Source organism: Acanthaster planci, linkage group LG15, assembly GCF_054643075.1.
Source record: "Acanthaster planci isolate LZ-2023a linkage group LG15, COTS_SCS, whole genome shotgun sequence".
In the NCBI taxonomy this organism is placed as follows: Eukaryota; Metazoa; Echinodermata; class Asteroidea; order Valvatida; family Acanthasteridae; genus Acanthaster; species Acanthaster planci.
Genome location: NC_141791.1, coordinates 13,275,457 through 13,302,456, shown reverse-complemented (window position 1 = coordinate 13,302,456; position 27,000 = coordinate 13,275,457). Strand labels below are relative to the sequence as shown.

General features: G+C 43.6%; 1 protein-coding gene and 1 long non-coding RNA gene across 2 annotated transcripts in view; one reads left to right on the top strand and one right to left on the bottom strand.

Moving 5' to 3' along the window:
- LOC110978898 (proteasomal ATPase-associated factor 1-like) overlaps nucleotides 1-24,224 on the top strand; it is a 50,354-nt gene extending 26,130 nt beyond the window's left edge. The window contains exons 10-11 of the mRNA XM_022234232.2: nucleotides 13,116-13,267; nucleotides 23,498-24,224. Of these exons, the coding sequence (XP_022089924.1) occupies nucleotides 13,116-13,267 (152 nt within the window). The 3' untranslated portion in view covers nucleotides 23,498-24,224. The remainder of the gene's footprint in view (nucleotides 1-13,115; nucleotides 13,268-23,497) is intronic.
- Nucleotides 13,248-18,619, bottom strand: LOC147796714 (uncharacterized). The gene is made up of 3 exons (XR_015427817.1): nucleotides 18,170-18,619; nucleotides 17,813-17,962; nucleotides 13,248-13,347 (listed from the first exon to the last, which is right to left on the bottom strand). It is a non-coding gene; the product is annotated as an uncharacterized LOC147796714 (long non-coding RNA).
- Nucleotides 24,225-27,000: the final 2,776 nt, after the last annotated feature.

Here is a 27,000-nt window from a genome sequence, read left to right as displayed (position 1 = left end):
ACTTGGTTAGTTGGACTAGTGGTCCAGCCCTGATCAGTCAGTTGGTTACTTGATAGGTCACTCAGATATACAGTTGGTCGGACAGTTGGTTGGTTTGTGTACATGTTGGTTTGTTGGGTGGTAATTGGTCTGTTTGTCAGTCAGTGGGTTCATTGGTCAGTCCAATGATCGGTTGGTCGATAGTTCTCTCAATCAATTTTGGTGGTTAGTTGGCTGTTTAGTTGATTGGTTGACTGACTGACAGATTGATTGCTTACTTGACAGTCAAGCTGATGCCTTCATTGGCCAGATGGTTTTGTTCATTTGGCCATTTTTAGTTGTAATTGTTTGTTTGGTCTGCTTCTCTTCCTGGCCCCATCCTGTGTCTGGCCCTACAATCATGCCCCCCCACGGGTCACCCTAATCACACATGGAATTTCAAAAACCTTCATTAAACTGGCAAAGTTCCGGGGAAAGGCATTTTTAAATGCATTGTGATAGCATACATGATGAGCAGGGCTGGACCACTAGAAAGATTGACATAAACATTTTTAGGGGAAAAAATGACCTTCTGTACAAGGAAGTTCTGTTATTTCGCTTTCAATGGGCGTTTGGAGAAAAAGGCAGTCAGATGTTGAAAACAAATTGGGGGTTTACCACAATGCTGTCAGTCTGTGCCATGCACAACTTTCATAAAGGTCAGAGGTTTAGTCTGGTGCTGTGCAAGCAGGTATCAGAGACTCCTGGATTGTAAGACCATTCTGCCATCAGTTTGTCGGAAATCACAGAGTTGCAAAGCAAAGATTGCTCTGCCGTGCAAAGGCTGGGTACCAAAACCTGCCTGTTGTGAGCATCACTTGTAACCGGTTCTTGGCTGTTTTGTGACCTAACCTAGCCATATCAGTCACAAGTTGTCGAAGCAAATCTTGAGTGAAAGGCCTTTAATTAATAGGATATATTGTCCATTTTGATCAGGATGCACAAATGGGTCATGCAGCAAAACTCAATTGGCTCTGTCTCGCTACAACTAAACCAGAATTTACCAAACAACTCATTTTGTAAAATCCACTCACATTTTGTGCTCTGGCAAGAACCGTGCTAAGCATTGAGTTGGTGAAACAATTTCAAGGGTTCCATGATTTCCATCAGACAAGATTCCTGGAAAAGTCCCATCAACTCGAAAGTGGCCCTGGCAACTTGTTACTTCTGTTGCTTAAGTCGGGTATCCTATGGGACTTGACTTGTAAGGATGTTTCAGTAAAACGTGACAGCTTTGGTGATATGTGGCTTGTCTATGAGTGGTCTCTGATCCTGGCAAACGAATGCATAGACTAGAACAACAATTAAAATAAATGTATTTAATGTGAATTCAACGAGTGCGATTTAAATTCATGGTGATTTTGAACTAGTTTTATATTTGAAGGTTGGGGTTTGGGGGGGTCCTATATTTTTTGCTGGAAGTTCAGGTTGTTTTTTTTGTGTCTGTGAGCTTAAAAACCACAGAGTTTGGAAAAATCAGGTTAAATGCTGGACAAAATGTCAGGGTTGAGAGATATGAGTCACTTTGTTCATTGTGCAGCTCCATAAATACCCGTCATTATTCTCTGTCACAATAAATTCCCATTCATTCCCAGGCAGTATGCAGTCCCCACCAAACTTTCATTATTTAACCCCAAGTTCAAAGTCCCCCCATACAAAGTTGCTCGTAAATGCTGCAGGTCTTGCAAGCCACAACAAATTAATCACTCATGCGTAATGGTGGCATCATGGGGACGTAGATTGGACTTTTTCTTTTTAAAGGCCAAGTTTCTGTCGCAGGTAATTTCGTTTTCTCACTCTTTTTTTTTTTTTCTCAATTTGCCATTGATACTTCTTCTGGCCTACGTGACTAGTGACTAGCGCAGTCTCTTTAAACACCCCCGGCCAATTACCCTCACAGTTGGGCCAAACCCTTGCTAGTCGCTAGGGTCAAGGTAACATCATAAAGGTGCCTCAGCGCCCGGGTAACTTGATCCCCTCTTGGCTCAGCAGGGATAACTCACCGCTCAGGTTCAATGTCCACAGAGCGAGGAGAGAGAGAGAGAGAGAGAGGGAGGAGAGAGAGGGGAGCTCGTGCACTGCAACTCCCCCCCCTTCTGCTCAGCTGAATGTATTAACCCAATTCTGTTCAGCCCACAGGGGACAGGGGGATCATTACTGTTCGTCGGTGAAGGCTCCCCACACCACTACACTTTTACTCCCTGCTTTCCTTCATTCTCCCTGTCTCTCGGTTGTTATGTCTGACTACACGCTCTCGCCCGAACTGTTCCATTTGAGCTGTCACGTATCTCTCGTATAGCCCTGCTCAGTTGAATGTTGAAATACAGTAGACCCCCGTCACATTTTGGTAGCTTTGTTCAAGGGCAGACACTGAGGGTATTTCTTTCTGTTTCTCTCCTTCTTTTTCCCCTTCTGATTCCGTTCAACTGTCACGTCCTCTGTACGTGCCTGACAGTTCCGTGAATTCTTAATTTAGTAACCCCTATAAAATTCTCAGAGCACCAGGATTGTTGGGGGTAATTTCCTGAATTTCAGCTAATTGCAGAAGTGTATATATATGTTACCAGCTTCATCATGATTTATAATTTATAAACAACTTTCTTTTTTTCAGAAGAAAAGGTAAACTTGATAAAAGGACAATAGTATTACCAATGCTTTCTAAATTTATTTTAATTTATTTATGACATTTTATAATTTATTTATTTGTTGTGACTTATATCCACTTTTGCTTGGATTGCATTCAGCAGTCAATTCAATGTCTTTTTTTCCACTAAGAATGGAAATGAGACAAGATGTTTGTTTATTGATAAAGTCACTGATTGAGATCATACATTGGATGCCGTTATTTGTTCATTAAGTGGACAGATTATTTCTAACTCCTTGTGCAATTGCATTTCAGTATTTTCATTGTTATTTCCCTGTGACTTTCAATGTTTGTTTTCCGTGCAAAAAGGATGTAGCTCCAGAAGAAAAAAAAATTACGTCATTGTTCTGTCAGAATGGACCATAGATTTCTGGCATTGTGAAGCAGAACGTGACAAGCCATTCTTCACTTCATGAGGAACTCTGAACGAGGCCAGCTTGTTTGTTTTCAGAAGAAGGAAGTGAACTTTGCCATTTTGCCAAGTTTTCAGAATCGCCCTTTCGCAGTGCTCATGTTTTCCCGTCACTTTTTTTTTGTCCAGAGTATATCATCTGGAAGTCCTGTTGATATCCATCGTTGACACGTACTCGCCAAATGCTACGATATTGCGCAGCCTTGCCCCGGCAGCAAAACCCAGTGCTAGAACTTACACTAGCTTTGGTGATTATCAGACTTGGTTTGGATGACTTGACTCTAATAGTCGACATTCACACCATTTCAGCTCACCATCAAATGTGTCTCAATTTTCTGGATGAAAAATGCAAGCATCAACTTGATGCCAACTGATTATGGAAAAAACACCCCCCGAGGGAAAAAAATTAAGGATCGTCAGAAAAGCCCAGCTTTTGATCTGTTGTCATCGAAAATGAGTTTCATTGACAAATTGCCTTTTTTTCTGATTGATTGCTTTTCTGAAAGCAAAACAGATTTCTCCACCCTGGCCCTGTCCTAACAGTTACACCCATTCCCCCTTCCCTAAAACTCCTACGTTGCCCAGCCTCCCCCCCTCATCCTAGCCCCACCCTACCCGAAGACTGAGCCAATGACCGCCAGTGACTCCATCAGTTGATAGCGCAAAAGTGCAAGCCTCCGAGGTCACGCCTGAAAAAAAAAAAAAACTGTCGGTGCGTGAGGAGCTTTAGGCTCTGTTAAATCGAGTCGAGGATTAGCAGGGGCATTTGGGGGGAAGGTGTTTATCTTCGGAGGCAGAAAGAGTGAGAGGGAGAACACATCAACGACTGAATTCCATGGACTGAGGATGCGAGCACTTTACTCCCTAAATGCTCCCTTTCTGGTTTCTAATAGCATTTGTCAGTGGGTATGACACGGGCTCCGTCGCCATGTCTGATCATTCTGTACCAAGTATTTCTTAATTTGTTTTAGACAGGGTTTAGGCGTTTGGCCAAGTTTTTTGGTTCCTTTTTTGTACATTAGTTTTGAGTAACACTCAGTGAGGTTGAGGATTACAATGTACACAGCACGTAAGCGCTACACTCGTCTTGTGCTCATGCAAGGGAGTTCTCAAGGGCGCCCTCTATAGTTACCAAAGGGGTAATGGCAGGCACGAAAACGACATATCCCATAGAGCACCGCGAAGCGTGACATCGTTCGAACCAGGAAGTGTAATGCAAAAGGATGGAGTAGGTGTAGGATTTGGTTCAAGTGCTGGTTCTCGCGCTTATGCCTTTTACACACTTAATTGTGCACGTGTTCACTTCTGTACTCCAAACATACATGTGCATTTACCTCCATTGGACTTTTTCAAGTTCTGTTCCTACTGTTTGTAATCCTGTACAGATGCCAAAATGCATTCACAAAGTACAGACTCGTTCAGCTTGGAAATAGAACTGTGCTCCCTTCTTCCTGAAGCACTTTTTCAATCAAACCCAATTTTTTTCTTTTGTTCAGAATACATGTACATGTACTTAATAAATTGTACGTGATTTTGTTTGAGTTCCTCCGCCAGAACGTGATCAGGTATAGCTTGTTGCAGGACCACCGGTAGCACGCCAAACACAAGTGGCATTCTTGGATCGCACAGACCAGTCACAAGTTCATGGTCTGACACCGGTTTCTTTCTGAAAATAGTCATCAGACCAATAACCCCTTACGTTTTACCGTTTACCGCCCTGTCTGACTGAATTCTGTCTGGGTTAATTCAGTTCCAGACCCAGGTTGCGTCCTTGGGCATTTTGCCAGCATTATCCAAAAAAAAAGCAGACACTGCCTGCAATTTTTTTTCTGTCATTATAATATTTTTTTTCTCTCTATGACAATAGTCCTTCGGCCTGCAGCCATTACTAACTGGCCTCGGGTATCTAGGCCAAGCAAGGACAGGCATAGTTAATCTCTTCTTTCCCCCTTCATTGTTATGGTTGGTCGGTCGGTCTGCGAAGCCAACCCCCCTCCCCCCCAACCAGTTGGAGGGACCTTGTTTGTAGGGTAGGGGGAATACCATGCCCAGAACACCTGATTATGTTCTCTTATATCCCTTCAGAGGTTGGTGGTAGCCTGCGAGAGAGCGGCACGTCTGTCTGTACATATCCGACTCAAGGCCAGCCAGTGCAAGCCGATTTCCCCCCAACCATATGATTTCTTTTCCCCCCCCCCCAGCAAGACGCCGACCTGACAGTAGCCTTGGGAAATAGTGCACAGCGCCCTGGCATGGCCGACCTTCACGCGTTCACTCAACCCAGCTTGCCCTGCTGAAGTGCAGAGAGCGGTTGCACGTACTCCTGTTGTCGTTCACTGTTTCTCCCCCCCCCCATTGTCATTGTCATCTTGCCGAAAGCCGGATTTGGCAGTCTGTCCAGTTGCCCCTCAACTCGAGCAACCCCATCCAACTCAAATTTAACCTGGTCTTTTGTCGCCATAACCCCCTCAGCTCAGAACAACCCGCAACATTAAGAAAGAAAAGTACAAGTTTATTTCAGTTCGCTGTAGCGTGTGTTTGCAGTGTTTGTCCAAGGCCAGTCTGAATGGTTCCATCTCTTATTTTTCTCCCTCTCTCTCCTGGTAAGATCCCGCATTCACCGTGGCCAGGCACACAAGGAGATTCAGCTAATGACATGGAAATTTCAGAGAGGATTGATAGAATTTCACAATTATCACAATCTCAAAATCACAGAAGGGAACAGCCAATCGAAGGCCACGTGACAATCTGTCTTAATTGGCCTTCGAGCTACATTGCAAGTCAATTAAAAAAAAAAAAAGACTCACCTGAGAAATACCGGAATCAAACATTGAAGCCCTTGTTCGGCTGTTTTATTTTCCACCGAGCACTTTCATTCTAGCTGTTTTCATCATGAAGTTGTTTATTACATTGACCTTTTTAAAAATCCATTGCCTTTGGAAACTGTAGCTGAAATTAAAATTTAAAAAATGAACCTCATTGTTTCACTGTAAGCTTTTCAAAATTGATGAACTGCGGTCGTTGTATTTCCAAGGTCTTGTCACTCCAATAATTCTGGGATGAGTTGTTTATTAATTAGACTAATTAACTGGACCTCCAGACAGTCATTTGCCCACTTTGCAGACAAAACAAAACCAAAAACACTCAAATGGGAGGTTGATAGTGGGACATGCTTGAGGAGTTCTTTTTGTGCCAGTATGCTGATTTTCTAAATGTGATGCATATGAATGTTTAATACATCCGTTTTCGTCTGAACTTACATTTTGTTGCTAGCCTTGAAGAGTGTCTTTCTCATTGTCTGCAAGTACATTCAACCCGCGTGTGGGTTGTGAAATGGTTTTGCCTCGCTGCATGGGTAAAAAAAAGTGCTTTGAGAATAACCAAAGATCACATGTTTACAAACAAAACTTGTCTGCTCAGAGAACAGAAGCATTCATTTTTCCCCGACTCATAAAAATGAGAGAATTATGATGCAGTTGCTGCAGAGGGCAGGTCCAAATTTATCAGCGTTTCTTTACCAGCGGATAGTCTCGTCACATTATAAATACATAAGTTCTGAAGGTCAGTGCAGAACTGCGTCCTCATTGGTACCGGTACCCCGGACATTAATGCTGAACATGAACAAAGAACCAGTTGTAAGTAGTACACATTTTGGCTAGTAGGTCCATGGCATTGACCCAAGGTCCTTCCATATCCTATTCCCTACCCAACCCCAGCACCCCTCAATAACCCCCTTTGCCATGCTTAATCCAACCCCCCCTCACACCTTCTGTCCCCCATTGCACAGCCCCTCCTTACTATGCCTTCACTAGGCCTAAGTCTAACCGTGTCTTTTCAAGGGGTTATCATTTGTATGAATTTGACCATCTCTTAAGACCAACATTTTGTTCAAGGTCTTCTCGTATCCACTCCGAATGGAACAAAAGAGAGCATGTTTGGGAATGAAATTGACGGTCCTTTTAGTACCAACTCACCATGTAGGCGCACAAGTATGTGTGCTTTTGACGCGGAGCATGCCGAGTATGCGCAATGAATTTAATTCCAGAATGTAGGGTCTTTGCATACACGCAGAACGCATGCAAGAACCCAGTTGTAACCATCTGTCTTTCTTTCGCCAATTGAAAGTGCACTTCAGCTCGGGGCAGATAATCTCCATACTCGGCTTGATCTGTATTTGGAAAATTATCTGAATGACGGCACTTTGAATGGTGACAGTATGCCCCCTCACCGGCAAAGAACAGCCTGGACAGTGACAAGTTTCGACCGGGCTCATGCAGGCTCCACGACGCACATGTGAAGACCATACTTTCGAACAGAAAATGGAAGGAAAAAAACATGAACCTGCGCACTCACACACAGCTGCCATTGTTTCACATACCCGAGTGTGGACATTCCTTTGTTCTCCTGTGGTTAAGGAAACTTGAGGAAAGTGCTCCTTTTTCTCCAACTAGGATAACTCTTTCAAGCTGGATTTTTGATGATGATTTCCTGGACTGCTCCTCTTCATATTGGCAGGGATAACTTTGCCCCAAAAATGCCTCAGAAGCTGTTTTTCAGAGAGGGGAAAACATTGTGTGGACGTGTGCGAGTCCACACAATGCTATCACACCCTACATTATGAGGACTTCTTTGTGCAGAGGTCCACATTATGTATGCCACGCCTGTACACTGTGAGTTCCCACCAAGGGATCGTCATTACTTTTTTAAAACAAGCCTTCTCTTTTTCCCAGTGCAGCAGATTCTGCATCTTCTCTTCTTTCTTGAGTTTGACATTCTCGTCTTACCTCCAAACCCCCCCTTAAAAAAATGTTTGGAGGACTTAGAACCATACCCCTTTCATTCAGCAACTCATTTGAAACAGTGGCAAAGATCTTCACACTCATTCCCCCCCCCATTTCGCCCAAACCTCTGGAACATGACCCCCCCCTTTCAATCAATACTTTGACGCCTTTTTGTAAGTCACATGTTGCTCTTTCTGCCGGCTCCAAGTATTGCCAGAGGCAGTGCGGTTTTTTTTCCCCCCTCAACTCATTCGAGGTCCTGTATACTCTGAAGGGACTTTGGATGACAGGAGGAGCTTGTGTTCACTTCATTGGCTCTCCAGACTGAATCGATACATCCATATTCTGCCGGACCCTGCACATCACTCATCGAATTATCTTAAACCATTTCACCCGAGCTTGCTTGTTTAATCTCTCATGCATTCATCCATTATTCCCTCAGGCTGGAGGGCCTTACAGAGTTTTGTGGCCTTCTTGTCTGTACATATTTTTCAGCATGTTGCTAGAGTTAAACTGAGTAGCTACTCAACTCCGACACAGTTGAGTGACAGCACTGTCAAAGGGTTCCAACAGGAGTCCTCTAGCTCACTGCTCACTAGTCGAGTGCCCAACCGAGTACAGCCGAGTGAGTTCTTATAAATCTCTGTGGGTCTGTATCACACGTCTTAAATGAAATCTCGAGCTGTCTGAATGAACTGTTGTGACAGAAGTTTCCGTTTGCCTTTGACCTTCCTGCTGTTCTTACTTATCTTCTGATAGACCAACAACACTGGCCCTCAACCCACTTTTAGTAGAATAAAAAGAAATAAGTGAGCAGAATACTTTGCAACCTTTTTTTCCCCAATTGTTAAACTTATTTGAAAACATCAGGAAGATCACACAGAAGCCTTTTTGTAGAGCCGAAGCCGAGCAGAAACTGTACATGTACATTTAGCGAATTGGCGGAGAACCAGTCACTTCCGATAAACATTGCATGACATTGTTCAGTATCCTTTTTTTATTTGAGTGCTAACGCAAACATTTTCTGTGCTGGGTAAACCCCACCGGTTAGCAAAGTCACAGTGTCCCCTTCCTCCTTCTCAAAAATGGATTTCACTTCTGAACAGAAACTTTGCCCCTTAGCCCTCTCTGCAAAAAAAAAAATAAAAATTCAGAAGCCAACAGTCTGTGGTGAACAGTGAACCCATCGGTCGCTGTCAGCTTGCAAGGGCTATTGCCCACGAGGTGACCCTACTGAGTAACCTCAAAACCTGGGAAAAATAACGTCAATTTGTGCACACTAATGCAAAGCGTGTGCTCAGGGTGAGAGGTTCATGACCTGTTATTTCATCCTGGACAGGTAGTATATAGTCTGGCCAGTCGTACATGAATTTTCACTAAGGAAAAGCAGGTCGCTTGTTTGGTGTAATTACTGTCTGAATTCGGCGAATGTATCCCACAATTTTGCTGCGTGGTAAAATAAAGTCTAGCGCGTCAGCCGGTGCCATGACTTCTAGTTTCATATTGGATGGCATCATCATGGTTTGTTTTCTGAGCAAATGTCAACATCGCCATTAGAACATGGCCAAAGAGTTCAACTACCTCGAGATTAGATGTATTCTGAGAGCTTCTATGGACATTTTAAGTCCTGACATTGATGCCCATGGCTGAGAAAATACAAGCAGGTCCTGCTGTCATGACGTAGAGGTTTTGAACAGAGAGTCAAAGTTGTAGGCCGGAATTTATAAGCCTTTTGCGAGCTAAAGTTGAATAGAATCTGGAAAAATGAGTTCTTTAAATTCACGTGAACATAACAATTGCATTTTCCATACTAAAGACACGGTTGCTATACCTCGTGATTCGGGGTCAAGTTTTTTTCTTAGGTATATAAGAGACGCCTTGCACCAATACACTGTTTTCGACGGATAAGAAGGGCACAAAGGAACCAGTCCATTCCAGAGATCGTGGTCGCTATGCAAAAGCTTGCCCCGAATCACAAGTTGTGGCAACAGTGCTCATTAGTCTATTGTTATATATCAAAGTGCAATCAGCTAACACAGGTGTGTTTGATTTTATTCAAATTTAACTCGCAAAAGGCTTATTTGAATGCAATGTTAGTATCATTGTATATGCTTAGGTTTATAAGGGCAAAAATAATTGCGGTCAAGCCCCAACTTGTAGATGGAAGCTCTAATTTTCCTCGCACTCGTTCTCATCCAGAGCATGTTCAAGTTGTTGGAGGAATTTGCTGTTTGCGTCAGAAATAGGTCGAGGGTTTACCGAAACCTGAGTCGGTTGAATTAGGCACTTCCTTTATGTCTAGACTCCATACTGGTGAAGTCAGATCTGGTTGGCCTCCCTGAGCAGGGCTTGACTTCTCAAAATCTTTTGTAGCCCTTTGTCGTAGTTGGCTTTCTGTTTTGGAGGAGTCTGTACGTAGCATTTCTATGGTTGTTGAAAGGTTACATTTATATGCACTGATAACTTTATTGAAAAATGTGAGACTTTTCTATGGAATCCATTAGCATCATCCTGCCTCCTCTCTTATAATGATATTAGGTTTCATTGACAGTTCCTTCTTTCTCTCTACTTGCAATTTCTGTTTATTCTTGTAGTAGTCACTAGATTTTGCCAATAGAGGGTTTACATGGCTGCCATCTTGGTAGGCCAGGGCTTTGTTCCACGGGATATGCACAAAGGAGGTTTCCCCATGGAATAGAAGAACTGCCCTAAAAGATGGCCGCCACGCAAAGCCTCTATGGCAAGAATTTTTGCCCTTGCCAATCACAAGCAAAACTTTTTTATATAAAATGCAAAAAAATCGAAAATTGACCCCCAAAAAAGACAACATCATGAGTAATTTTCCCAACACTTCTATTGTTTGTCCTGACACCGACCAATGAAAATGTTTGTAAGGTGGGTTGCTGGTAAAGAGCAATGAATTTGAGCGTCATCACTCCAGAAGGTCACATGAAGCTGAAAAGGGCAAATGCTCCCTGCTTAATAGAGCAACCACCCTTATCCACCCCAACAGTTGATTAGGATATAAAAATTCACTGGTACAGCTGTACAGCCAGCCTTTTTTTTTTAAATGTGCTTTCGGTCATAAAAGTAGTGTACATGTACTTAACATGTGTTTCGTCTCCCTCCCCTTTCATATTACCGTCAGAGAACAGAGAATATTATTCTGTATTTAACAAACATACCAGCAAAGTGTTTGTTGTCAATTTCCTTCTATTTTGGTGGTCCCACTTCAACCAAATGAGTTTTACCCTCCCTCCAGCTCAATTGTCCTCTTATCCTGGATAACCGATCCACACGCCTGCAATTTTTCCTGTTTTGTCCTTTACAAGCACCCGCAAATTTTAGCGGCAGTTCATTTGACGCTCATTTTTTTTTTTAAATGGTCTTTACCTACTGCTAACACAACAGTCTCATGTATCAACTGGATCCAGTTTATCCTTGAACTCCTGCCCCAAATTACCTGTGTGCCTTGTGCCCTGCACAAAGGATATTATTGCGGTGTTGAGTATTAAGAGTTGGATCTGTTTGGGGGAAATCGTTCAACAATTCCGTTGTTTTGGAAAGCAAGCAAATAGCCCCCTAGACATTGCAAGGATGAAAGGTTTCGAAAACGGGAACAGTCTTGCTATTGGGGATTTTGGTGATAATGGGCTAAACTTCATGTCACGTTCGCAACATATTTTCTTTACGAAAGATTGCAGGGAACTTTTTAAGCAAGCACTTTGGGCAATTCTATTTGGAAGATCACTTTTTTTTTTCCATTTTCAATTCACCGATGTGACATGATTTTTTTGTTCCCACAAAAAAGTCAAAAGTCGAACCACTCGCCTGTTAAATCTCCAGCCTATTGCAAGGAATTTTCTCCCCAAGAGGTATGTTTAATTTGGCAGTTCACAGAGAAATTTTACCCATTAGGTTCATTCAAACTGTGTGCTTTGAACTTTTAGTCAGACAGGACAAAGTAAGGAGTTTTTTGCCGTAATTGTAAACGACCTACCGGTATAGTGCAGTCACATCTACATGCATACAGGAAGGGAAAACTGCTAATTTCAGGCATGCTGCTAAAACAGAGCTATTGTAATTGAACCAAATGTCGAGCTAGCGAGCACAGATTCTACTCTGGAGAATTTGTGCTGCGGGTTTGCATTAAAAAAACAAACAAATTCCAGTTCATGGCTTGTAGTTCCTGACTAACCCAGCCTCAACAGTTCTGACTTGAACCCTCTTGAAATTAGCTTAGAAGACCCTGTTGCCGGTGACACAATAAATGTCAGGACCGCCGGCTCCAATTTGGTTCCGGTGCCTTGCTTTATTCAATCTGCTGAGTGGATAATTTTGCTAATCAAATAAATAAAATGTTCTCAGTGAAAAGAAAAAAAAAGTGTGAACGGGTCCCAAACATTGACAGAATTTTTGGTACCTGTTTTTTTTTTTTTTTGACTGAGGGGAATGCCTCTATGTTGGTAAAACTTGGAAGTTAAAATTAGCGTAGCCTTTGATCAAGGCGCCCACGGCGAAATGGATAGTTGCTCAAGAGCAAGGAGCTGGAGGAGACTAGTTTAAGCACCAAAACAACGCACGAAGAAAGACTACACGACAAACCATATGCACGCCCCGCACGCACATAGTCCACAACACACACAGCAGAATTGCAGAATTGGCTAACTGCTTTAATTTTGTAATAAGCAAAGCAGATATGTGCCTTTGTTTGAACACTGCAGTTGAGGATTGTGTCATTTATGACCAGCAGTAATGAACAATGGAACACACTGTCCTTAGGTATATTGTAAATGACAGTACATAATGTGTGACGGTATGCACCACTATGTGACTGAGTTTTAGTGCTCCATTCACCATTCAACCTCAATCCTTCAAAATCCTCTAGCTTTTAAATCAGCATTCGTCCTGAATCCTCCAGAATCCTCCAAAACCACCAGAGGATTTTGGAGGATTGAGGTGGGTTAGGGTTTTAATTGTCATTGTCATTAACCGTCACATTGAGAAGAAGTTTTTAAAATTCATTTCACAAGTTGTAATTGACATTAGTGGACAAGTTGATCTAATTTGGGTGCAGAGCCTGTGACAGATTCCCCTCCAAACCCCACAAAAAACGAACTGAGGCAGCTCTCTAGCTCGCCTCCCATCTAAAGTTCTTCCACACAGTCTTCCCCCCCCTCCCTGGAATAGAGCATGTGAGGATACCTCCCTCCCCCGCCGTCTCATGATTTGACTCTTTTTTCCGTCTATCCTCTCCCAGCCGATGGCTCCTGCTTCCTCCTGGACCTAGAGACCGACGACTGGCTAGAGTTGACCGGCTCTGACTGTGACCCCATCTACGCCCTCTGCTGCCACGGAAACACACTCTACACCGCTTGCCGGGATGGAATTATTCGCAAGTACCAGATATAGGTGAGTGATGCGTGCCCAGCGAGCCCGTTCTCCCCCAACCCTTCAGAGAAACCAGATTGCCTCATACCCTCCCAATGTGCCTGCAAAAAAAAAAGTCAAAATGTCACTTAATATACTTGTACGTATGCTTATTTGAGACTTGTTATATGGTGATACCTGCGATAGCTTATAAATAATCAAACCTGGGGCCAATTTCATAGAGCTGCTTAAGCACAAAATTTGCTTAAGTGCGAAAAAAAACCTTACTTGATAAATCAGGTTACCAGCAAAAACTCCATGTGATGTGTAGTGTTTGGGGATGGTATTTAGCTGTTGTTTGGTTAGCATGACAATCAGATAGAATTTGAGCTGGTAATCTTTGTTTATTCAGCAAAGATTTTTTACCGCTAAAGCAAATTTTGTGCTTAAGCAGCTCTGTGAAATTGGCCCCTGTATGCAAGATACTGGTAACTCTATGTTAGAAGTGGTCGAAATTGTGAGGTATAAGTTTCTTGAAGGATTTACTCACTTTGAATCTCAAAGAGGTACCATCAATTTAAAGTGTTCTATTTGTAGTGTATTCTCCCGAAATAAATTCTTTTTTTTGTCTCTGACAAAATATCAAGCAAGCCTGAATGCTGCTCCGATCAGACTGTCCACGCCTCTGACGGTACGCGTATCAAGCAACCGGCTCGTGTAACGACAACTGATTGCTTGTTAAACAATTTCCCCTGCACAGTTAATTGGCATGGCCTACGTGACCTTCCCGATGACATTTACGCGACCCAGAAAGACCTCTTTCTCTCTCTGTCTCACTGTTGCTCATTACTACCACTGTCCCCACCTCCACATCAGTTTTGACCCATGACTTGTTTTCAAGTGTTCTCAGTGTGTATTTTGATCTTGGCAGTCCTTCTTTGTTGAAATGAATGAAGTGAGACATTTAATTTCTAAAAACGGTGTTGCAGGATGGAGGAACCTGTATTGAATTCGTGGGGGCAGCACAGAGATTTTCTTCTACAAACGAATGCAGTTTTAACTACTCAAGAACCCCCCCTTCCATCTCAAAGGCGGTGGTACTGTCTCTAGATTTGGTACTTTCCAATTCTCAAAAAAAAATCGCCAACACATCAGTAGGGAGGCAACTTTCATACGCCACCGTGAGCAACCGAAGCATTTCCATGGATACGGCTGGCTGGAGGCTCATAGTGACATTTGTCGTAGCCGCTTGAGGCCATTGCACTGTGACATAATACATGTAGTTAAAGTGCTCACCTGGGTTTCATTGATCCTTTGTACGTTTTACCCACAGTTTGAAGACCCCACCTATTCATAGAGCTTGAAGGCCTGCCGACGGTACAATACCCGAGCAGACCCCCATAACTGTTTACAGAAGAAAGAACTATTCTCCCAAAGCTCTTGTTGACGATACACTTTGCTTGCTTCCAGCATTGCCTGTTGCGGTAACATAGCCCCAACTTTTGGCTATAAACTTCACGTCTCATGCATCACTCATGCATTCCCTGTCATCTATCGGCGTGCCAAATTCACTACCATCGCACTCTCGTGATCAGAGAAGTGAACTTCGTATACTCTTCACTATTGTCACTGGTACATGGACTTGCAATCGTGACATGAGTCACGCAAATACTTTTTTTTTCTGTTTTTCGAGCTGTAAAAGTTCAGTCATATGTTGAAACTTTGGTTGTCTCAGTTGATGTACACCGATGCAACATTGCCTTTACGTCATCCGAGGAGTTCACATGAGGACGCGTGCACTTAAGTGACCCGCAGCGCCTGCTCGACTAGGAATTATTTCTGGACAGTAATTTTGCCCCTAAGTAATGTGGTGATGCCTTCTCCCCCTCATCGTACATGGCTATGAAGTCTTTGTCCGACAGTAACCGCCAGAAACTCAGCTAGCTTGCTACATGTATACTCTATTGTTTTCCTAATTTTTTTTTTTTTAACTTCAATGTGAGCTTTTATCACCGTGATCAAAAACTCCTCCGGTAATGAATTTGCACTATTTCAGAGCCTCTTGAAGAGCTAAATCAAGGATTTTTTTTTTTCTTGCTTGTCGTTGTTAACAAATCCTTCGCAATCGGTCTGCCACCTGCGGATAACAGTGCACTGCCACGTCGCCTGCAATTAGCCGTCCGTTCATCTGAGATGGTTGTGCCAACCACACAATGCTGGGTAATGCCTCGGATGCTGTGCTTGCGGTCGTTGACCTCCCCACCCCCCAGATGAAGCAGTATTCTCTTTTTTTTTACAGACTGCTGATGGCCGCCCCTGCATGCGATCTCCCCTGTCTGCTGCTCTGCAGACAGTTTTTGTATTTTTCTTAGCCGCTGACCTTGATGTTGTCAATACTTCTCCCCCCCCCGGCCACTGTTCTGTGCTTGGAGTGGAATTGTTCATGACAATTTGTTGTGTTGTGGGACAGTTCAGATGAAAAGAGAGAAAGCGTTGAACGGAAGTTTTCATCCAGCCACCAACCCCTAAAAACAGGCTGCAATCCGAAGTTTGGCGGGCCTGTGTTTCATGTGTGACCCAACCTGTTTGGGGCACCCCATATTAGGATTATTTCAAGCATCCTTTTTTTTTCTACGTGTAGTTCACCTGCACATATCATTCATAAAGACTGAGGATCAGAACTTTTTCATCAACATGTGGCAAATAAAATGCAAGGACAACAGAGCTGCAATACAATCCCAATGACGTGCATATTTTATCATGGGGCGCATAATAGGAGTTGGATTCAGCCTTGTACATGTATTCAGCAAGTACGTGAGGTGCATGCAAATGTGTAAAATGCCTGGGTCCTTTCTGAGGGCTGTTTTTTTTTCAGTGAATTGCTCTCATTTTTTGAGGGGACTCGAAACTTTCTTGAGGGAAGAGAAAGTTAGCAGTGAAGAGCACGGTAAGGCTGGGCCAACTAACCCTCTGGTTATGTCATTCTGATGAGGTTTGGAAACAAACTTTGCCCAAATGCAGCTGGGCTCTTTTTTTTATTTTGGAGAAGGGAACTGGATTGTATCCCCAGAAATCATTAACGTCAAAGAAAGTTAGCCCTGATTATTGACTCATTTAACCCTGCGGCAATTTTGGCGGTTGGACGCGTCCAGATCAACAATTACACAGGAGAGATTTTAATAACACAGTGCATGTTTCCCCCCTTCACCGATGACGTATGCTTATAAACACAAGCTCGCTCGAGTGGGACTCGAACCCACAACTCTGCACTCACAAGTGCAGGCTTCTCCTCTTAAGTTTGCTGGGGTTTATTAATTCATGCCATTGGAGATGGAATTTTTGTCAACTTTAAAAAAAAAACGAAAGAGAAAGAACAGTCGCAAACTATGCAAAATAAAAGAACATGGGATGGAAAGTGGCTTAGGCTATAGCAAGAAAACAAAGAGAAATAGGAATTGTTGCCTGTCTGAATACCACATCACCGCACAAGTCTTATTTTGGGGGATATTAATGCTGCCGAATGTCCATTGTCATGTATATCTGAGTAACAATTGAAAATGTGACCCAAAAAATTGTGTCTCTGTGGAGCGTCATCTGCTACCAGAATGACTATCCATCTTGTGGCTGTTTCACAGCTAATTGATTAATCAAAAGAACCTTTGCAGTTTGCACGCGAAGTGTTTGCTAATGAACTGCGTGCCCTTGACTGTTTTGGGCATGCCAGGTAGCTATTTCATGTTTGATTCCCTGCCGGGCATCACGACAACAATCGCCAAATCAAAATACCCAAAGCCAGAAGAGGACACAAACGAAATGAAGTTGTTAGTCTATGTTCTGGTTGGGTGCCGTTTAAACGATAGCCCTCTCAAGGCCAACTTTTTTATGCCATCAATTACAAAGGACGGTCTTTTTTTTTTTTTTCCCCAACACAACCTTGGATACAACCAAGTGTGCATGACCAGACCTTGAGTTTCAGCAGTCGTGTTATATTTTAATCCAGCCACACATATGCCCGTGGTTTGTCTCTCTCACAGATGGAGCCAAAAAAGTTCAGCGAACCACTGCTATATTGAATAAATGTGATGGAGACATAATGCTGAAAATGCAGATGATGTATTCATTGATTACTACGTGAATTGCTTGCAAGAGCACCGTCCCATCACAGAAAATTCAATCTGTTTTGCATGTTGATGTTAATGATATTTCCACCAGGTTAACCTTCGGATGGTATTAACATACAAAGAAATGCTAGTTTTCTTCCCTTCCAAAGTTGAGACACGCTTGTCAGTCACTCTCGGGGCGTGGGGTGGGTGTGGCTCGGGCAAAGCAAGGTGGGTGGTGGTTTGTCCAGTGATATATAACCTTTCTGATTTGATGCAGACAGTGCATTTCTTTGTAGAGCCACGAGACTGGAAGCAGACTTTGTCATTGTGCTGCCTTTTTTCTTCCATTTAGCTCCCCCCCGCTTTCCTGACTGTTTTCAACAAAGAGTACAAGCTGCTTTTCCCCTCCCCCCGGCGTATGAAGAGCCCCTACAGCCAATATCAAGTTGCGAAGCTTTGCAGTTGAAGATGTAATCCAACTTACAGTGTTACGCCATTTTGTTGTCCCTTGTCTCGTCACCAGTTTGCCAAGCGAAGGGACGGAAATTAGGCTTGTCCCTCCCGTCTCCAAGTAGTTAGCACACTGGGGGATCCAGGGGGACCAGTGGGGGGCAAGCCCCCACACCCCTACCACCTGAGCAAATTTTGATTTTTGATTAAAAAAAGTAATAGGGAAATAAGTGAATGGTGGAATTTTTACTTTCTTTCCTTCCAAAAGCATTTTAAAAGCACCCAAATTTAGCCCCATCCATGAGAAAGGCCATAAAAGCTGAAATAAACTTTGAATTTTCCCAACCAATTTTGCCCTTTCCCCTACAAAACAAAAGGGTTCTGGATTCACCGTTGAATGAGCGTCACCGAGGAATACACACCCAATTGCCTCAAGCACGAGGCTCAACGCACTCTGCGTGTCCCTGAATTCTGACATCCTCAAATAATTACTGGCTGCTGGCATCCCAAAGCCTGGCTATCTGAAGTTGCCCGAGCCACCGCATAAAACAGTTAATCCCCCCCAAGTATGTTTGCCGCCGTCATCGACATCCTCCCGTGAATCTCAGTGACCTTGCTCCTGTCGTTGAATTTGAAGACCTCGGCGCCTGGCGTAAAACATATTGTCATGAACCCTCGGCGGCCTATGAGTTGAAAGGAGGGGGGGTGGGGTTCACTCAAGCAACCCTGACCTGCTTGTACTGTGTAGACTGACGGAGACACACCTCTCTAGCCTGGCTCCCAGCTCTCTGTCAGGGTGAATAATAGTGTTTTTGATCAGCTGAATGTTGCCATTCCATGCAGTTGATAACTTGTTACAGCAGCTGGTCTTGTGGTCGGCATCGTTGTCGTTGGTCAGGGTGGGATGAGTCTTGGGTACTTGGAGGTAAACTGGAGGCATTGCAAGGCCACTCAGTCAGCCTCACGGTCTTGGCTTGTTATTGATGGTCAACTTGGCCTGGGGTAGGTTGCTCTTTCGTGTCCAGAGGAATGTAAAGTTGGATGAGACACATGATGCAAAGTTAAATGAGATGTCAAGTTAGATACAGTGTTTATAAATATATATAACGCTGCCGCAGCCAGCATTGAGACTGTGGTCGAAATCAACTGCTGGGAACAAGGTTTGCCATTCCATCATAAAGATGCACAATGGTGTCTGCCGCTCCCCCCCAAAATGCCCACATTTTGGCTCAAGTTTTGGTGTTAATTGGAATGGATTGGTATATTAAACTGCCCATAATCTGATGGAGTAGCTTGGCGCCAGGGTAAGCTGGGATAGCTAGATAACATACTTGCCACTCGGGAATGAGTACCCTGCTTATGTATACGGCTTGCTTTTATTACCCGAGTTTTATTAACGGGGGGGGGAGGGGACAATTTCAGTGTTGATTGGAAGAGAATTTTATAGCTGCCTTTGATATTGACTTAATCCTGCTTGTCCATAATGAGTTCCTGGTGTCTGGCTGCTCATACTCCCGATGACCGATGTGCTAAAGCTTGTGGTTGATATTTTGTGAAGTTTTTCATCCCTCTCAAAACATTCCAGATCACATGCAGCACAGTTTCTCTGGATCCTGATGGAGTCAAAACCTTCCATCAATAACTTATTAATCTTTTTGTTCAACTGGAAGATGGACAGGATGGCTCACTTTAAGAGTTTGATGTTAGGGAAAAGAGAACCTCATGACAAAGAGACACGTTTGGACTTCTCTTAGGGAAATGCTTATTAAACCCATTGTCATCTTGTAAGTGCGCATGAGTGTCCCACAGGCTGCTTTTCTGATATGCTCCCATATTTTCAACAAAGTAAAAGATTTGCCATGAATGATCAGAAGTCTAACAGTCTTTTCTCCCTATGTGACTGCTCCCTTGCACCCTAGCCCCACCCTCCTGTTGTCGTATGCACCTCACACCAAACCACAGTCTCCTTTCCCTTACCTTGTTGTTGCTGGTCCCTGACCATATATTGAAGCCTGAAGTGGATAACATTCATCGCACCATGAATTCTGTCTCAAAAGATGGCCTCATTGTCTCTTGATTTTTCCTTCATGTCCCAAGCTATCCCATTTCCTCCCTCACCTGACCTCCTCTCTCCTGGTCAATCAATCCCCAACCCCAAAATATCCCCACCACCGACAGACCTTTCCCATCAAGCCTGCTTTTAATTTTGCCCCACCCGTCCTTGACAAAACCTGGTAACTTCTCCCCACAAGCCCAGCCCTTGATGGTGTCGGGGAACACATGCACCCTACACTACATGAACCTTGCCAATGTGATCAGAGCCATTTACACATAAGCGTTGGTTTGTTTTTGACCAGGCAAAACATGGTCAGAAGGAGACAGCTTCTAGGCCTACTGCCGGTAAGGAGGGGGGCTTGTAGAATCCTTTTCAGGTAATCTGTGGCTCAGAAGGATTATGGTCCGACCTTCACATCATCCCGTCTCTGACAAAGTATCAGTGTTAATAAACTGAATTATCTGGCGTTGTCTTGTTTGACATCAATAAATAGAAAGGGAGACGGAGTGTGCCTTCAATGGTGCCAGACTGAAGCTACCTCCATAGGGTTCACATTTTTTCTTCTTGTTTCTCAGTTTCCTGTCTGTCTGTCAGTCGTCATGTTTGTCTATTGAGCAGATTGCCGTCTTTTCCAAAGCAGATGAAGAAGTTTCAGAATCCAGTCTTTGAAAAAAAAATTCCCCACAAGAGCAATTTCAGTCAGTGCTTTAGTTTCATTTGTGATCATATTTTCAGTGCAGGGTTGTTTTTTTAGTTTGTGTTCTGTTTTGTTTTTTGTCTCTTTCTTTCATCACTCTTTTACAGAACCAATGCATTTGCAGGAGGTGCGGACAAAAATACAAACATTTACATCCTGTACGTCATTGAAGTGAATTTGCGTTCCTTTTCACCACCGCCAGGCTGATGAGTTTGCCCATCTGCTCTAAGAGTTTGAAGCGATACCAAACCATTGTCTGATCATTGCTCCACTCCCAGATTCAAATTCTATTTTTACCCTCTCTTTCTGAGTACTGTATATACCTCTTTCCTGGCCAAACCAACGCGTGGTCGTCCCTTTCATGTTATGATCAGCAGTTCACCCTGGTTTCGCAGTCCTCACCGGGGCCTGGTCGACAGACTGGGCCAGCCCCCGCAACACCCCGGCCCACGTGTGGCTTTCTGTTTTTATATTGTTTCCTGCATTGCTAATGTTTCCTGAGCGTGTGATTTCCTTTCCATGATTTGGCGTGGATTTCTTGTCGGTCTGGTCACTGTCCCAGTGCCGTTTGCCCACATTTGGAGTTGTTTGTTTGCCTTTTTTTCTGGTGGAGAAACCTTGCGGTCAAAACTGCTGGCGGGAATTACCCTGATTGGTTGGGCTCCATTAGAAAAAGTTAGTCAGCAAAAAAGGTTGTGTTTTTCCCGCAGTCTTTACACAGACAGTTCCTAGCCTTGAATCATAAAAATTGGAACTGTGCTAGACCCACTTCCTACTAAACAGGGTTGTGGGTGGGGAAAAGTGTGAGATGAGAGAGGCATTTTTGGCTCTTCATAGTGGAAGGAAACCGAACACTGAAACTGCTTTGAATGAGACATCACCCTCCATTGGGAAAAATTGTCTCCTGAGTCCTATACCCACAGTTGTAGGTCCCATGAAAGAAAATTTTCTTGTTTTCTCAGCTAGAGTTGTAGTTGAAGTCCATTGCAAGCTTATAAGAAGTCAAATCACAAGTAAATCAAAGGCCTGTAGCAGGTTAATCAAAAGCCAATCACTAGCCAATCACAGGTCAATGGCAAGGCAATCAGAAGTCAATCACAGGTCAATCGAAAGCTAATCACAAGTCAATCGCAAGCCAATCGCAAGCAAGTCACAGACCAATCACAAGCTAGTCACAAGTTAATCGCAAACCAATCACAAACCACTCACTAACCAACCATCAGCCAATCACAAGACACTCACCAGCCAACCACAAGTCAATCGCAAGCTAATCACAAGTCAGTCACTAGCCAATCACAAGTCAACCACAAACCAGTCACAAGCCAATCACAGCACCAATAATGAGCACCTGTTAAGTCTAGTCAAATACAGCAAGCGAGGAACTTTCTAAAGTAGTGTCTCATGATCGTTCTTCATCTCCTTTCTAATGATTCAGCATTTGAAACTGAAAGGGTGTGTACAGTGACACTGTTTTGGGTTGGTCTGGAGCGAGGACAAAGTTACTTGAAACCAGACAGACTCTCGTAACAGATATGTACATCCGTGTTGACTTGACCTTCCAAATATAAAGTTGTTTTGTCAGGTCAGGCCTCAACTTTCATTTTAATTAGAAGTGTCCTTGTGTGCTGATGTTCCCGTGACATGTGACAAAAGCATTTTTGGTAATGAAGATTCCTGTTATTAGTGACATTAGAACCTGACTTGTAGAAAGTGGTTATTCCATTAGAAAATTGTTCACTACCTTCACTGTCATCACGTTTGGTCGCAAATTCATTCAGTAGCAAAAAAGGGTTGGCAGTCAGTTGCAGTAAAGTATCCTGCTTGTGAACAGACACCCAAGATTAGCAGGCCGTTAAACCTGAGAGCCACTTCAGTTAGGTCATTCTATAAAGTGGGGTCCAAAGTGTGACATATCTGTCCCTGTTACACTGGACCTGTGTAATTTGACAAGGGATGATCATTGTAATTGACTTCAACTTTTTTTTAAAATTTCTCTGGTAGATAATTTGCGTTACTTAATCACTCTTGGAAATTCAAGAATGCGTTCTAAGCTTACGACATCATATGCCATAATTGTGTAATGGGAGCGGAAAAAATTGACCCAGATCTGTAGAATGACCCATGACCCTAAACCAGGAGTCCATTTCATCAGTGGTTTTGCCAGTGATCCCAGACGCGGCACTAGTTTCTTTTTTCCAAAGCAAACCCTCAGTAGTCACAGTTTTGTTGTTCTTCTTTTACCCTCTGACAAACCCACAAGCAGGGCCCATGTCCTAGTGTGCATGGAAAACTTGTTCACTGTATTGTCAGGTCTAAATCATTGCTTTGTCACCCTGGCTACCCCCCCACACCCACCCAAGTGTGTATTTGCCTGCAACTGGGGACCCCCTATTGTTCCTCTTTTGTTTGTACTTCAACTTTTTTAGAAGATCACCCATATGTTTTGTACACAGTTGTCAATCGGGGACCTTACTGTCCTCTAGTGTTCAGGGTCCTCAATTGAATGCAGAAACAAACTCACACACACACCCTTCTCGGTACTAGACCGAGATGGAGACTCTGTACTTGAGAGTCTTATCAGTATCCTACATCTTTCATCAAAAGAAAATCAGTAGAGCCAATGACACACTTGCCTCTTCAATCGTGGTCCACCAAGGCCATCCAGAAAACCGTCCCCATAAAATTTCCTTTTTGTCATGTTTATTTGTAATTACCATTTGTCTGTGAGTGTATTCTTTACCCGATGCCCTTGACGCGAACCAGGAACACACTGGCATCAGATCACTGTTGGCAAGGAATATAACCCTGAGATACATCCTGTTGATATCCAGTAGATAACCGGCATATCAAAACAAGCTATGTTTTCAAGAGTTTGAGGGGAATTTTTTTGTACATATTGCTCCCAAAACTTTATTATTTTATCTTGCATTTAATTAGGATTGATTTGGTTTGTTTGGTTCCTGCAGATCATGTGATTTGCCCGATTCTTTCTTCTTCGAAAGCCAAACGTCGGGACATGATATGAGTCAAGAGCTGATGGAGAGGGGGAAAAAAAGGAGCACGGCAAAGGTAAAAGGTCATCAGCCAGTGTGGTCGTCAAGCAATCGGGGCATTACATACACCCCTTCACTGCTCATGAGTCAGGTGACCCAGGGCATGATGGGATATATGATGCAGTAGACTCATTTCAAGCCGTTAGGAGCGGATGCTCTAAAGAGTACGGTTATCTGAATACGTGAATAGGATCTTTGAGAGGATTAGTCTGTTATTAATTGGTTTGTTGTAGAGGATATCAGAGAACGGTGTAATTTGCATTTAGCTGGAGGGTGTACCCCCCCAAAAAAGTGATTAACCTGTGAATTATAACCTGTATGTCCACGCTCATATCAAACCTCATTTTCGCTGTGTTTTACACACCGTCTTGTTCATTCTTGAAATTAGACTTTAGGCCCAAAATATTGAGGCCCATCCACGATGCACGCACAGTGTCAAAGACTTCGGAGTGACTTGGGTTTTATCAGGGCGACAGCAAAACAAAAACCAGTTATTGATACCGGGAGAGTCAGTTTATTTCACTTTCACCAAACATGAGCCCGTCACTCCAAGTGAACCAACTGTAAAACATTTGACACTGCTGTATGGAGAGAAAACAACATTAAACCATCTGGCAAGACATCACAAAATATAGTTTCACATTTGCTTTCCAGTGTAAGTTATCTTTGTTCCGACTAATTTCTCGTTGGAACTCAAGCAATGATTGTTGTCGCTGGTGTTATTTGTCCGTTGAATCCTCCGTAAATTGTACCATTGAAATGGTTAAATGTCAGGTCCCATTGAAGAAAAAAATAGCTGGCGTCGACTGACGTCAGTCTGCCACGCTAGAACTGTGTTGGTGTCGCTCTCAAACATTTGAGAGTGAATTTCTCAACTTCCCCCATGGTTGGAAGATACACAATCTGTGCCATAGATACCTCCCAACTGCTTCGCAAACACCTTTCTTTATCCACCCTTAATTCCGGGCACAGAGAAGTCCAAATGCCATCGCAGCCAAATCCTCTTGAACCAAGTTTTTCAATTTTTTTTTAAAGGAAATACTCGTAATCGATCTCAGGCCTCCTCGGAAAACCTGGGAAGAGCTTGTTTGGGAAACGAAAAGGGAGTTAAAAAAAAAGAAAAAAACCGGGGAAAGGGTAGCAATAACCCAGACGAAAACCGAGAGTGGAACTCCATCACTTGATATCTGGTTCAAGGTTGGCGCGAGGGAGCACAACGCATGCCTCTTTTCTTTATTTATGATAAGAAGGGTGTTGAACTGCTTGAATGACGCCGGCGCACCACGCTTGGTGGGCTTTTGGGGGGGGCGGTTGAAGGAATGGCACTTTAAACAGAGCATCTCAAATCCTCGGGATTTGAGGCGGGGAGGAGAGCGCCCAGAGTGCATCTTACTTAATTGTCGCCTGCTGAAGGCGCGCTAGACACCAGAGACGGGTGGACAGGTAGTCTTACCCGTACTCCCCCCCCCAAAAAAAGAAACTTGGAACACGCCCAGGGGGCTCGGGTCTAAAATGTCGGGTGTTAGTTTCTATCCTTTAGCAAGATGTGGAATCAGGTTTTTTTTTTTTGGTTTGTTTTTTGGGCCTACGTGACAGGTGCCATCTTAAGTGTATTAGACTCCAAGTTAGTTCGACTCAAAACCTCAAAGCTTCGGTTCACTGCCTCTTCTTTCTGACATCTTTAATCACAGCAAACCAAATCAAATGCTGTCCAAGTTATCCTTGAAAGAGAGATGATTTCTCCAACACCCTTGTGATAACCGGGATAGGAAAAGTGCGGATCTGATATGAACCACAGGTACGAACTCGAAGTCAGGAGAAAAATGTGATTTGCAAAGCATGAATAATCACCAAAGCTCGAGTTTTGCCAGTGTCTTTATTCTCAGCGTGTGACAAAACGGGCCCAGTGCCTCTTCATCGTGTAACTCTACGTGTACTGAAATAGAACCCGTTCAGCATTCGTTCAGTAATCGAGACCATTACAAGTCTTTTCCACGCTCTCACGAGTTCGTCGTGTCGTCTAAAGCCACGCCATAAGTTATTTAAATTGAGCTGTGGCTAAAGACAAACGTGTTGCGTCTACCGACTGAACTAGTTCTCCTGGACACTGCAAGTTCTTCCTCACGCCGACAAAGGACTCCGAGTCTCAGACACTTTTGTCTAGGTTACAGGGGCGGTAGGCCGTGCATTTTTTCCCGAAGACTTCACAAGCGTGGCTCTGTCTTCCCTCAACGACAGAACTCGCACCATATTTTTTTGGGGGGGCGGCCTTACCGCGGCGCCGCTCCTCTTCCCATCACTAACCTCGTTTGGGAGGCACTAGACTCTGTTCAGGTCGGGTGCCACCGGGAAGACTCAATCGAGTCGGACCATGCAGCCCGCTTCTCAGGGTGAGCACCACCCCCTAAGTGCGGAGGAACCCCCCGCTCCTTCGGATGGATTCATCCTGGCAGGGAGTGTCTTCGTTGCCTCAGTGTCCATCTTGCTTTTTGGAGGGCACCCGCTCCCTTAACTCCGCTTTATCCTCCGTCGTTTTTTGCTGCCACCCCGGCTTCCTTTTCCCACAGGCAGTGCCTGTGACTGGAACTGTAATGGGCTCGAATATAGCCGCAGATTGGTCCAGTCGGATCATAGTTGTTTGGCCTTAAATCATTTTTGTTGTCGATTTTAAAGGGGCCAATTTCATAGAGCTGCTTAAGCACAAAGTTTGCTTAAGCGCGAGAAAACCTTACTTGATAAATCCGGTAACCAGCCAAAACTCCATGTGAAGTATATTGCTTTGGAATTGTATTTAGCTGTTTTGGGTTTTTTTTTTCTTTTTTTCTTTTTTTTTTTGTTTTGTTTTTGGTTTGCATAACAATCAGATAGAGTTTGAGCTGGCAATATTTGTTTATTAAGCAAAGTTTTTTCCTGCTTAAGCAAATTTTGTGCTTAAGCAGTTCTGTGAAATTGGCCCCTGATTATATTTTTCCCACCTGTCCAACTTTGGCAAGATTGTTTTAATAAGAACAAGGAACTTCTTCGATTACCGACACTATATATAAAAGAGCAAAAAAAATTATTTGATATCATCCGATGCTGATGCCGTTCATTTAAATTGTCTTTTATTAATCCGAACAAACCTGAGCGGTTTCATCATGTCGCCGGCCGAGGGAATCGAAGATCTCGGCATTTTTTAAAGTCCCGAACAGGCCTCTCGGATTCAAGGTTGAAGCAGGCCGGCGCTTCTTTTTAGGTCGCATTGCGGAGGCCATGCGATAGCCCCGGAGACTTCGAAAGCACTTTGGCGCGGAATGTTGTCCTATCCCGGGTTTATCATACCGTCAGAAAAAAAGGTAACGCACTCTGGGCCTTCAGGCTCAAGAAAATTGCGGTAAGATCATAATGACGTGTGTTGCCGTGCAGGTTCTTCAACC